The sequence below is a fragment of the Theropithecus gelada genome, chromosome X (genome assembly GCF_003255815.1).
Source record: "Theropithecus gelada isolate Dixy chromosome X, Tgel_1.0, whole genome shotgun sequence".
NCBI classification, from domain to species: Eukaryota; Metazoa; Chordata; class Mammalia; order Primates; family Cercopithecidae; genus Theropithecus; species Theropithecus gelada.
The window spans coordinates 142,580,028-142,591,902 of record NC_037689.1 but is presented as its reverse complement, the minus strand read 5'-3'; the positions used below and the strand labels follow the sequence as shown (position 1 = coordinate 142,591,902).

At 46.0% G+C, this 11,875-nt stretch overlaps 1 protein-coding gene across 4 annotated transcripts; it reads right to left on the bottom strand.

Annotated features, from left to right (window-relative positions):
• Window positions 1–1,026: 1,026 nt before the first annotated feature.
• LOC112616110 (sperm protein associated with the nucleus on the X chromosome N1-like) lies at window positions 1,027–10,834 on the bottom strand. 4 transcript variants are annotated; one of them, XM_025373091.1, is made up of 5 exons: window positions 10,757–10,834; window positions 9,239–9,244; window positions 1,844–2,070; window positions 1,458–1,648; window positions 1,105–1,145 (listed from the first exon to the last, which is right to left on the bottom strand). In XM_025373091.1, the coding sequence occupies exons 1-5, from the start codon at window positions 10,832–10,834 to the stop codon at window positions 1,105–1,107; spliced, it is 543 nt and encodes a 180-aa protein (XP_025228876.1). The 4 variants fall into 4 exon arrangements, with proteins under 4 accessions (XP_025228879.1, XP_025228876.1, XP_025228877.1 ...); XM_025373092.1 differs by having other exon boundaries at window positions 1,105–1,162; window positions 1,397–1,562; window positions 1,893–2,070; XM_025373093.1 differs by having other exon boundaries at window positions 1,105–1,162; window positions 1,397–1,541; window positions 1,893–2,070.
• Between the last annotated feature and the right edge of the window lie 1,041 nt (window positions 10,835–11,875).

Sequence of the window (11,875 nt, the reverse complement as noted above, 5' to 3'; positions counted from 1 at the left end):
TCATCAAGCGGAAGGAAGGACTCTTTTATGGAGCTGCTAGCTGTGCGGTCTGGGGCTGGAGAGGGGTGATGCCAGCACTCCCTTGGCTGCCCCAGCTGGTATCTCGGTAGGTCATGTGCACCCCTCCACAGCCCCGCTGATTACTGGGATGGGAAATTTCCCTCTGGCTAGAGGTGGTTTAAATGTCCCCTTCCCAGGTGGGAGTCAGCTGAGTTTGGACTGGTTTTCCTTTCTCCTGTAAGAGACAGCGCTGAGTTCAGTGTTGAATGATGAATTTCAGGAAATTATAATGCAAAATGGAAGTGATATAAAGCTGATAATAGACACACTCTCCTAAAAATGATCTCACCACATCACACCTAACCCCTTCTCACCACCTTGCAGTTCTCGTTCCATGGAAAAAAGCTCCTCAAACTTAGAGTGTTTTACTTTCCTTTTTCCCAAGTCATGGCAATTTTGAATATTCACACTTTGCAGGTATCAACACATTTCTAAAGCGTACTTATCTTGATTAAAGACTGTTGAGGTCATTGAAACAGTAACATAAATATTTAAGATGCATTGAAAATTTTGTTTTAGAATTGGCTTTTCAATCACTTCATTATAAGCAATGCTTTCCTGCTGTTTATTTACTTCTACATCTACTATCTTCTTTTGTATTGTGCTTTGTATTTTAAAGAACATTTACTCTTTATAAAGCATATATTTCTAACCTTGGAAAATATAAAATGGAAAGGGGATGGGAATACCTTTGATGTGTACATTCAGCAGAACAATGTGCTGCCGGGTACAGTTGCATGAACATATACACATCTCCACTTTCTGTTAGATAAAATTTTAAGCAGAAAATTTTCTTTAGGAATCAGTTATCCCCCAGGACTTATGTACAATGTCTGGCTAACTAACTGTCAACCTGTGGGTCTGTCCACCAACCCTACGGGACCTCATATCCCTCCCTTCTCAAATGCCTACTTCTTCCCTTCCCTTCCTCCCCACCATCAGAAAACAGACAGATACACAGTCATCAGCTTCTCAAACTTGATTTTATTGTAATCATCGCCATTGGTGGTGAGGATTTGTCCAATTTGGTTTCTCTGTGTTTGACTAGTTCTCCTCACCCTCCTGTGAAGATCCTTCAGATAAGTCTGGGTCTTCCTCCTCCATTGAATATCCTTCAGCTGAGTCTAGGTCTTTATCCTCCTGTGAAGATCCTTCAGATGGGTCTAGGTCTTCATCCTCCTGTGAATATCCTTCATATAAGCCTGGGTCTTCATACTCTTGTGAAAATCCTTCAGGTAAGTCTAGGTCTTCATCCTCCTGTGAATATCCTTCAGCTGAGTCTAGGTCTTCATCCTCCTGTGAATATCCTTCAGCTGAGTCTAGGTCTTCATCCTCATGTGAAGATCTTTCAGATAAGTCTAGGTCTTCGTCCTCTTGTGCAGATCCTTCAGATAAACCTAGGTCTTCATCCTCCTGTGAAGATCCTTCAGGTAAGTCTAGGTCTTCATCCTCCTGTGAATATCCTTCAGCTGAGTCTAGGTCTTCATCCTCCTGTGAATATCCTTCAGCTGAGTCTAGGTCTTCATCCTCATGTGAAGATCTTTCAGATAAGTCTAGGTCTTCGTCCTCTTGTGCAGATCCTTCAGATAAACCTAGGTCTTCATCCTCCTGTGAAGATCCTTCAGGTAAGTCTAGGTCTTCATCCTCCTCTGAAGATCCTTCAAGTAAGTCTAGTTCCTCATCCTGCTTTGAAGATCCTTCAGGTAAGTCTAGGTCTTCATCCTCCTGTGAAGATCCTTCAAGTAATTCTAGTTCCTCATCCTGCTTTGAAAATTCTTCAGATGAATCTAGGTCTTCATCCTCCTGTGAAGATCCTTCAGCTGAGTCTAGGCCTTCGTCCTCCTCCTCTTGGACTGGATTGATGGAGTTCTCTCGGGACTGGTCATTCTCCAGTTGATTTGAATTTATTTTCTTAACCTTCCTGTAGCAAAACACTAATACTCTTGGATATTCTGATGTTTTCATCTTTTTCAAACTCGGTTCAGGGGCTAAGTCCCTGTTTGGTGTCTCCTGCATGTGTTAAGAAAACAGGGAGAGGCCAGAAAGACATTATTTTGGGTGAGTAGGATAGAGACTGGATAGCAAGGGGGGCTTTATGAGAAGGAATGCAGGTTGAAGAAGGGGTTTGTGCCAGAGAAGAACAAGGTGGAATCATAGGGTAGGGATCTATGGGGAAGAAGAAAAGGAGCATGGGTAGGGTCACCTGTTAGTCCAAACTGCACCATTTTGTAAGCTCCTTGCTATTTTGCAGACCGTGGTCAAAGTGAAATATTCCATGGGGGTTCAGGCCGGGAGAAACATCCTGCTTAACCACCTGACCACAAGGAGGACAAAGGCTCAACTAAAGAAACATCCCTATCATATCTTGCTTGGCAAAGTTCTAAGGAACACCACAATGATATTCCACCAGAAAAAGGGCCACACCATCTGATCATAAGAACATCTTATCAATATCCTGCTGGGCAGCAAGCCATACTGCCCAGATCCCTCCCACCCATACCTGTAAGGACCCCAGGCTGTAAGCAGCGGTGGGATCTGGCATGAAGCTGGTCCCCCACTTCCACAGGTGTCTGCAATATTCCTGTACTGTTGTTTGAGCTGCCCCCTCTCTGTGTGCCTCTCTGTGTGTCTTTCTTTCATCCCCACCTTCTCTTCAAAACCTAACATTTTGGTGTCAAAAGCTGGAATGGTGATTGGGTTCTAATGGGTAAGTTTTCTTTTGCAGCCGGGAAAGCAGCAAGCAGCACAAACAAGACTGGGGCCTGCTTCCAGATCCTGAGTGATCTCCCTGTTCCTAGTCCGGTTCCCCTTATTCTCTAGTTTTCTCGAGCCCTGGGCTAACCTCCAGATATTGATCAAACTCTCCACCTTTTTTTCCCCCTTCCTTCCCCTTTCTGGGCAGCTGCAACAAGGATCACACCCATTGCTGGACATCACATCCAACACTGGGCTTCAATTAGTGGGTGAGTCTCCCTCTTCCTCCTTTCTGGATTCCTCTCTATTTCTGCCTGTTCTCCAAAAAAAATCAAGTGCTGGGTGAGAGTTCTCCCCAGTCACCAGGTGACTGCAGCCTCCCTTCTCAGCCTCAGAACGTTTGTCAGTCTGGCTGCTCCAGCCTCTGGGGAGCATAAATAGTACAGGGCTGCCCCAACTCTCCAGATCCCTTCTCCCAGGAGGAATCGAGTGCTCACTTTCCTCTGGGGTATTCACTTCTCTCTGGAGTGCTCGCTCCCCACTGGGGTATTCACTGCCTTCCAGGGTACTCACTTTCCTCAGGGGTATTCACTGCCTTCCAGAGTATACACTCCCCTCTTCCATAAAACACAACATTCAACTTCCAAATTCAACATAATCTAAAAAACTTTCTCCAGCACAATGGTAAATACTCTAAGTGCTTTGCTTATCTCCTTTCATGTCTCACTCTCTCTCTCTGCCAATCTTATTTACCTTTTCAAATCTTCCTCCTCAAGGAGAAACCCCCCAAAATGCCTCCTCCTACAGACAAGGCTTCCTTCTCTGAATTTCAACCTGGCGAATGCACCCATTCTTCAGTCTCCTGCCCACCACCATTCCCTCCACCTTCTCCTTCGGATCCGGCTCCTCCACCCCCTTACTGTAGCCCTCCATACCCCTTCCTTCTCCACCTCAAACCAGGTCTCACACCCAACCCCTTATCTACAGAAACCAGGCACATGTCCAAAGGTCTTCCAGAGTCCTTCCCTTGCAGGAGGTCACGAGGGCTGAAAGCATAATCTGAATTCAAGTTCCCTTCTCTCTAGCTGACTTCTCCCATAGTGAAAAGAGACTTGACACCTATTCAATGGATCCTACCTCCTTCCACAAGGAATTTCTGTACTTCTCTAAATCTTATGGCCTTACCTGCCATGACATATATGTCATGCTCTCCTCTACCCTCACCTTGGAGGACAGGGAACACATCTTTATTGGCACCCAGGCACATGAGAACACCCTCCACCAACAAGATGCTTCTCATAACCCAGTAGGAACCGTAGCTGTCCTCAGAACTGACCCCAGGTGGAATTTTCAGGCGACTTCCGTAGACAGACAGAAACCGGGCCATATCATATCATATCATGCCTTCTAGCTGGCATAAATAAAGTCGCCCCTGCTCTTTTCATCTCCCGCCTTTCAAAAGTCACAACTAAATAGACCACCTTAAGCCCTAATAACAATAAGGGGAAAAGCGAACTCCATTTACACTTTATCTCCCAGTCAGCCCCAGACATTTGAAAGAAACTTTAAAAACTGGAGGATGGTCCTCAAACCTCCCAAAGAGACTTAATCAAAGTGGCCTTTAAGGTCTTTAAGAATAGAGAGGAAGAACTAAAAACCCCAAACCTAAAAAAGGACCAGGCTAAATACCACATGCTGATAGCTGCCACTCAACAGAGTTCCCAAGGCATACAGAATTCCTCAACTTGGTAATGGTCAACTCCAGGAGCCTGTTGTAAGTGTGTCCAACATGGACACTGGGAAAAAGCCTGCCCTAATCCCAGGACACTCTGGAAACCTTGCCCCATCTGTCGTATCAAGCAACACTGGAAGTTAGACTGTGCTCAGTGAAACTCTTCATCCTCCTTCACCGCCTGTACCTGAAGTCTGATGGGGCCTAGAGTCCACCGCCCCCACTGCCATCACCACCACAGAACCCAGGGTAATGCTATCAGTCTCTGGTAAACCCATATCTTTCCTATTGGATACTCAATAGGACAACTAGTTACTCAGTTTTACCAGAATATTCTGGACCCTTTTTCAGTTCTTCGATCTCTATTGTGAGAATCAATGGAATCGCCTCTAGGCACAAACAGACTGGTCCTTTAATTAATTAATTAATTAATTTATTTATTTTGAGACAGAGTTTCGCTCTGTCGCCCAGGCTGGAGTGCAGTGGCGCGATCTCCGCTCACTGCAAGCTCTGCCTCCCAGGTTCACGCCATTCTCCTGCCTCAGCCTCCCAAGTAGCTGGGACTGCAGGCACCCGCCACCATGCCTGGTTAATTTTTTTTTTTTTTTTTTTTAGTAGAGATGGGGTTTCGCCGTGTTAGCCAGAATGGTCTCGATCTCCTGACGTCATGATCTGCCCACCTCAGCCTCCCAAAGTGCTGGGATTACAGGCGTGAGCCACCGCGCCCAGCCCCCAGACTGGTCCTTTATTATACAACCTATTCAACATCCCCCTTCACCCACTGTTTCCTGGTTATCCCTCAGTCCCCTACACGTATCTTGGGGTGGGACGTATTAAGTCAATCCCAGGTCTCCATGCAATGTGGCTTCTACAATTCTACCCCTTTTATTTTACTCTGACACCCAAATGCTTCCCTCTTCCCCCACTCATCCTCATTATCCACCCTGTTACCTTCTGTTAATTCTGAAGTTTGGAATGCTTCTAAACCCACAATAGCCACACATCACATCCCATTTAAAATAACCCTTCAAAACCCCTCCATTTTCCTTCATCAGTCTTAACATATCCTTAATCCAGCCTTGCTTAGGGGCCTAAAACCTATTATCTTTAAATTTTACAAGCTCAAATTCTCAAGCCTGTCAACTCTCCCTACAACACCCCTTTTCTGGCTTTCCAGAAGACAGACAAGACTTACCCCTTTGTCCAGGATCTCCAAGTTGTTAACCAGGCAGTGGTACCAATCCATCTGGTGGTCTGCAACCCATATACTCTACTCTCCCATATTCCTACATCTACCACACACTCCTCTGTGTTGGAGCTAAAAGATGCCTATTTCACTATTCCCTTAAACCCAGCTTACCAAAGTCTCTTTGTTTTAACTTAGTCAAATCCTAGTACTCACATGTCCACCCAACTAACATGGATTATACTCCTACAGGGGTTCCAGAATAGCCCCCACCTATTCAGACAGGCCCTCATCAAGGACCTAGCTGAACTTCCTCTTTTTCCTAGTGCCCTCCTCCGATACGTCAATGACCTCCTTCTCTGTAGCCCCTTCCTTAACCTGTCCATTCAACACACCACTCAGGTTTTAAACTTCCTCCATAATCGAGGATATTGGGCCTAACCCACAAAATCTCAGGTAGCACAAACATGAGTTTGTCCTAACCCCTAATTCTTGAACCATCCCAACCCAATGAGAGGAGCTAATTTGTGACATGCCCCTTCCCCACACAAAAGAAGTACCTCCCCTCCTTCTTGGGCCTTGTGGGATACTTCTGGCTGTGAATTCCCAACTTTGACTTGCTGGCCAAGGCACTCTACATAGCCTCTCATGGGCTCATCCTAAAACCCCCAAACCCAGCTTACCCCATCAATTCCCACAAAAACAAAACTAAACTAAACTACACTAAAAAAATGCCCTTTTAATTGCCCTGGCACTGGGACTGCCCAATCCCAAGCCCTGTACTTTGTATGTATATTCCGACCAAGCCCTTGCTCTTGGACTACTCTGCCAAACATATGGTGACGCCGCACGAGCCATTGCACATCTCTCAAAACAACTGGACTCTGTCATCCAAGGCTGGTCACTCTGACTAAAAATCTCGGGTGTGGCCACATCGCTGGCCTTAGAGGCACGGAAACTCCCTCTCTACCAACACATTACTATTGCATCTTTCCATTACCCACAGGACCTCATAAACCATCAATTTCTTCTATCCCTCCCACCATCCCACTTTCAGCAGGTACACACCTTATTCATAGGTAACCCTCTAATCACCTTCCAGAGATATAAAACTCTCAACTCAGCCACCCTCCTCCTTGTAAGCACTTCTGACTCTAAGCTCTCTCTCTCCTGTCTGGACCTCTTAGATTCCCTCTCCTTCCCCTTCCAACACATTTCAGATGCCCCTTTGCAGGGAACACACACATGGTTAATTAATGGAAGCTCTTTTAGGCAGCCGTGTCCAGCAGCTGGCTATGCCATCATTGCTGAAAATAAACTCCTAGAATCTAATGCTCTCCCACTCCATGCTACCTCTCAACAGGCAAAGCTAGTTGCCCTAACCAGGACCCTCACCCTAGCAAAGGCAAAGAGGGTCAACATTTACACCAATTCCAAATATGCATACCATGTCCTACACTCTCATGCCTTAATCTGGCAGGAACAGGGTTTTCTAACTACAAAAGGAACCCCCATAAGAAATGGCAAACTTATACATAAGCTGCTGGGGGTGGCTAAACTACCACTGATGGCCACCATTATCCATTGCAAGGGGCGCCGAAAGTCTAAAGATGCATACTCAAGAAAAACCTTTCAACAAATTCAGCAGCCTGGCAGGCAGCCCTTACAACCCCATCGTTATTGCTCATTTTTCCCAGCATACACCCTGTATATACCCAGGAGGAACAAACCCCACTTGCCTGGGCTGATTCCATTCAGGAAAAAATGGTTCGATCTCAATGATAAAGTGTCTTGCCCAAGTTTTAAAAACCTTCTGTTCTTTTTTTTTTTTTTTTTTTGTGAGACAGAGTCTTGCTCTGTTGCCAAGGTTGGAGTGCAGTGGCCGGATCTCAGCTCACTGCAAGCTCCGCCTCCTGGGTTGACGCCATTCTCCTGCCTCAGCCTCTCGAGTAGCTGGGACTACAAGTGCCCGCCACCTCGCTCGGCTAGTTTTTTGTATTTTTTAGTAGAGACAGGGTTTCACCGTGTTAGCCAGGATGGTCTCGATCTCCTGACCTCGTGATCCGCCTGTCTCAGCCTCCCAAAGTGCTGGGATTACAGGCTTGAGCCACCGCGCCCAGCCCTTCTGTTCTTTTATATGTGCACAGCCATTTCCATGCTGGTTACTGCCCTTACTCCAGCTTTTAAAAAGTTACATATATTCTTCCACCATAGCTGCCCATCTCAAAGATATTACTAAGGCATGCTCCCTTTGCACTCAGACTTCCCCTCAGGAAGCTATCAAACCACCTCCTTTTCAACCACAAGGCCTGAGGACACTTACCAGGGCAGGACTAGCAAATCAACATCACTCACATGCCCCCCATACATTCCTCTACATTCTGACAATGGTAGATACATTCTCTGGATGGATAAAAGCTTTTCCTACCACCACCGAAAAGACGCACACCATCGCTTCTATTCTCTTCACTCATATTATCCACCGGTTTAAACTCCCCTCTTGCATCCAGTCAGACAATGGGCCAATTTGTTTCACAGTTTAACCAACAGGTGGTAAAGGCGCTAAACATTAAATGGGCTTTGCATATTCCTTACCACCCAGAATCTTCAGGAAAAATTGTATAAAAAACAACAACTAACCAAACTCTCCCTAAAGGTTAAAATGGCCTGGACTTCACTTCTCCCACTGTTCCTCATGCGTTTATGAGTCATCTCCCAAAAGCCCCTCAGCCTAAGCCCATTTAAGCTCATGTACAAATGCCCCTTTATCCTCCAGAATCTCCCTGTATTTTCTCCCCCTTCTATATGGAATACTTGGCCAGCGTTACACCTCACCCAACATCTAATGAGACAGTATGCAAATGCTTACTTGACCGAGCCTAAAAGTCCATTCTCAAAACACTCCTCCCTGTCCCTACAACCAGGGGATTGGGTCTGAATCACAGACTCCTCCTCCTCCCCTCTCCAACCTAAGTGGATGAGTCCTCACCAGGTTATCCTAACTACTCTGACTGGGGCAAAGCTAACATCCTTTCCACACTGAATGCACCATTCCAAACTAAAAAGAGCACCAGATCCACATGTAGAAATTTGTTCACCCCCAAATTATTCTCCTTCCCTCACAGGACCAACCTCACTGTACTTAACAAGAATTCCAGAAGTTGCCAATACAAATGCCCTAGTCCATAACACTCTCCATCGCCAATTTCCAATATTTTACCTCCTACTTTATTTCAGATCTTTCCTGGTTTCCCTTCCCCATGTCCCTGAATAGTCCTGCCAGTTTCTCACACTAATGCAGGAGGTAAGACTGCAGGGCACCTTCCAAAATTTCACTCCTACTCAAATCTCCTTTTTCTCCTTTGTCCTCTTTGTCTGTGGGATATTCTAAGTGCCCACCCTGAATGTCTAACAATTGAGCCCCCTTCATCAGCCTCACACATTGCCCGTTAAATCAGTCACACTCCCCTTTTACTTCCAACTGTTAAACTTGTTTGTCCACACAAATCCATTAGTTCACAGCCCTTCTTGTCAACCTGGCCACATAAACCTGGTCCAAAATAAACCTGCATCTCACCCAATTGACCAATTCATTCCCCAACCTGTTTATAATCTTGCTCGGCTAATCACCTGTGCCCCCAATCCATCAAATCCACCCACACCATCACACACAGGGCTGTCACCCTCCTTCGCCTCATAGCCTCTTAACTGAAGATGTTACCAGTCAGATTTCATAAAACACCTCCTACCAACCCCTCCCACACCTCCTACCAACCCCTCCCACACCTCTTACCAACCCCTCCCCTCTCTGATGGCGCCGCTCTCCAAGTATCCAACTCAAAGGCGCTCCCTGGAAAAAATCCACAAACAATTCCCTCAACTGCAACCTGTATCCTTCTGCCCTGTCAGGACCACAGTGGCTAATAGTTACAAAAACCCATTTCTCCCTCTCTCTCCAAAACCACACAGCCTTCACCTCCTCCCCCACCACCATTTCCTATCAGGCCCTCAGAGGGGCTACCCTTGCTGGCAGCTATTCAACTTGGAAAAATATAAAAGTTAAAACAAAGGGTTTGTGCAGAATTCAACCCCCACCTTCTCATGGCTTGCCACCATAACCTACAAGTTTTGTTAACCACCATAACGTACAACTTTTTTGCTAATCTAAACATTAACATTTTGCCTAACAAGCAGACCATCCAGGTTCCTTTAGTAGCTTCTGTCTCATCTTCCTCCACACACACTAAGCAGGCTCTACATCTCATTCTAGTGTTAGCAGAACTAAACATCTCTGCTGCACTCAGCACTGGGATAGCAGGTGGCCCCTTTCTTAGGGCCCTTAATCTTCCTCCTCCTGATACTACAATTGGCCCATGTATACTCACCTTCATATCCTGCTTTATCTCCCGAAGGCCAAACTCCCTCGTCCAGGCAGCCACCCTGCAACCCATGGATACCATCCTTCTCCTCTGCCAAGTCCAGTACCAGTGCCTCCAGGAAAACCACTCTGAAGTCCAACACCCACTGCTTCAAAACCCAAACCCTGATTACAGCTCCCCTATTCAGCAGGAGGCAGCCAGATACTCAACAACGCCCCTCTTCCTTTTATACCAAAGTAGAAGGCAAGAATGCGAGTCCAAACCACCATTTAATAAGCCCCCTGCTATTTTGCAGACCTTGGTCAAAGTGAAACATTCCATGGGGGTTCGGGCTGGGAGAAAAATCTTGCCTAATCATTGTAACACAAGGCGGACAAAGGCCCAACTAAAGAAACTTTCCTATCGTATCTTGCTGGGCAAAGTTCCAAGAAACACCATAATGACATCCCACTGGAAAAAGGGCCAAACAGCCTGATCATAAAGCCATCTTATCAATATCCTGCCAGGCAGGAAGCCATACTGCCCAGGCCCCTCCCAGCCATACCTACAAGCACCCCAGCCTGTAAGCAGCGGTGGGCTCTGGCATGAAGCGGGCCCCCCACTTCCACAGGTGTCTGCAGTATTCCTGTGTTGCTGTTTGAGCCGCCCCCTCTCAGTGTGTCTTTCTTTCACCCTCGCCTTCCCTTCAAAACCTAACAATCTGACCTCGTCATTTTTGTTGTTGTTGGATTCACAGGGGCTCTTCCTCTTTTCCCCATTGGTGCTTGAAGTTGGCTGTTCCATGATTGGGGTTGGTTATAGAATGTCTATAGCAGGCTCTTGTAGAGTCCAGACTTCCACAGCTATATTGAAGCTTCCCAGGGAGATGTCCCAGAGCTCTTGCCCTCCCTATATATGCCCTCCTGGTGACAAGGCAAAGCCACGCCCTTGAGCTTTGTTTGATCATACAGGCAGCGTCCCAGCCAATGGCAGTCCTGGGGTGGCTTTGACATCACAAAGCACCACTGCTGCCCACTCCCTGGGCTTGCGGGGGAGGGGAAAGGGGTGTAGAGGAAACCAAATGCTGCTGTTGTTTCAGAATCCTCTGAAGACTATGCATCCCAAATGGATCTGCCGCCGCTCCTCATTTCTCCATGTTTAATGTTCATGGTTCACATGGAAGCGAGAGGATGGTTCCTTCAAGCCCTTCCCCACAGCCATTCCTATTAAGTGATTCATTCTTTTGTCTTCCAGCACCCACCATGACCTAGTATTTTACATGTCTCACCTCAAATCCCTCGAAGCTAGTGTGGCTACATTTAGTTATTAGTTATTAATTACTAGTTACATTTAATTATTATTAATAATAATAATAAATTATCCCATTTCCCTCCTATAGTTCCTTCATATGCACCTTGAAGACCAGTTACTTTTAGGCTACTGCCAGGCAAATTGCAGCCCATATTCTTTTACGCAATGTCCATGTAGAATCTGAAACAATGACCTTCAGTCTGTCAGAACTTAGTGAATAAACATTCTTTCCCGTGTATTCTAGTCTTGTTTCAAATGAGGGATGTATGTTCATAGTAAATATAGTCTCCCAACATGAATTCTGCCAGTATGTGGGTGGGGGAAGGAATGGATATTCAAGTGCTGGAAGTTGTTGTTACATGCAGGATACTACAATCTAACACCAACATGTGCACCAGTGTGGGCATAGTTAAGCTTTGTACTGGAGATTGTGTCCAGTGCCAAAAAAAAAAAAAAAAAAAGCATTCAGATTGGAAGGGAGAAGTAAAAGTGTCTTTTGTCAAAGACTACCTGAGAGTATATGTAGAAAAGTCA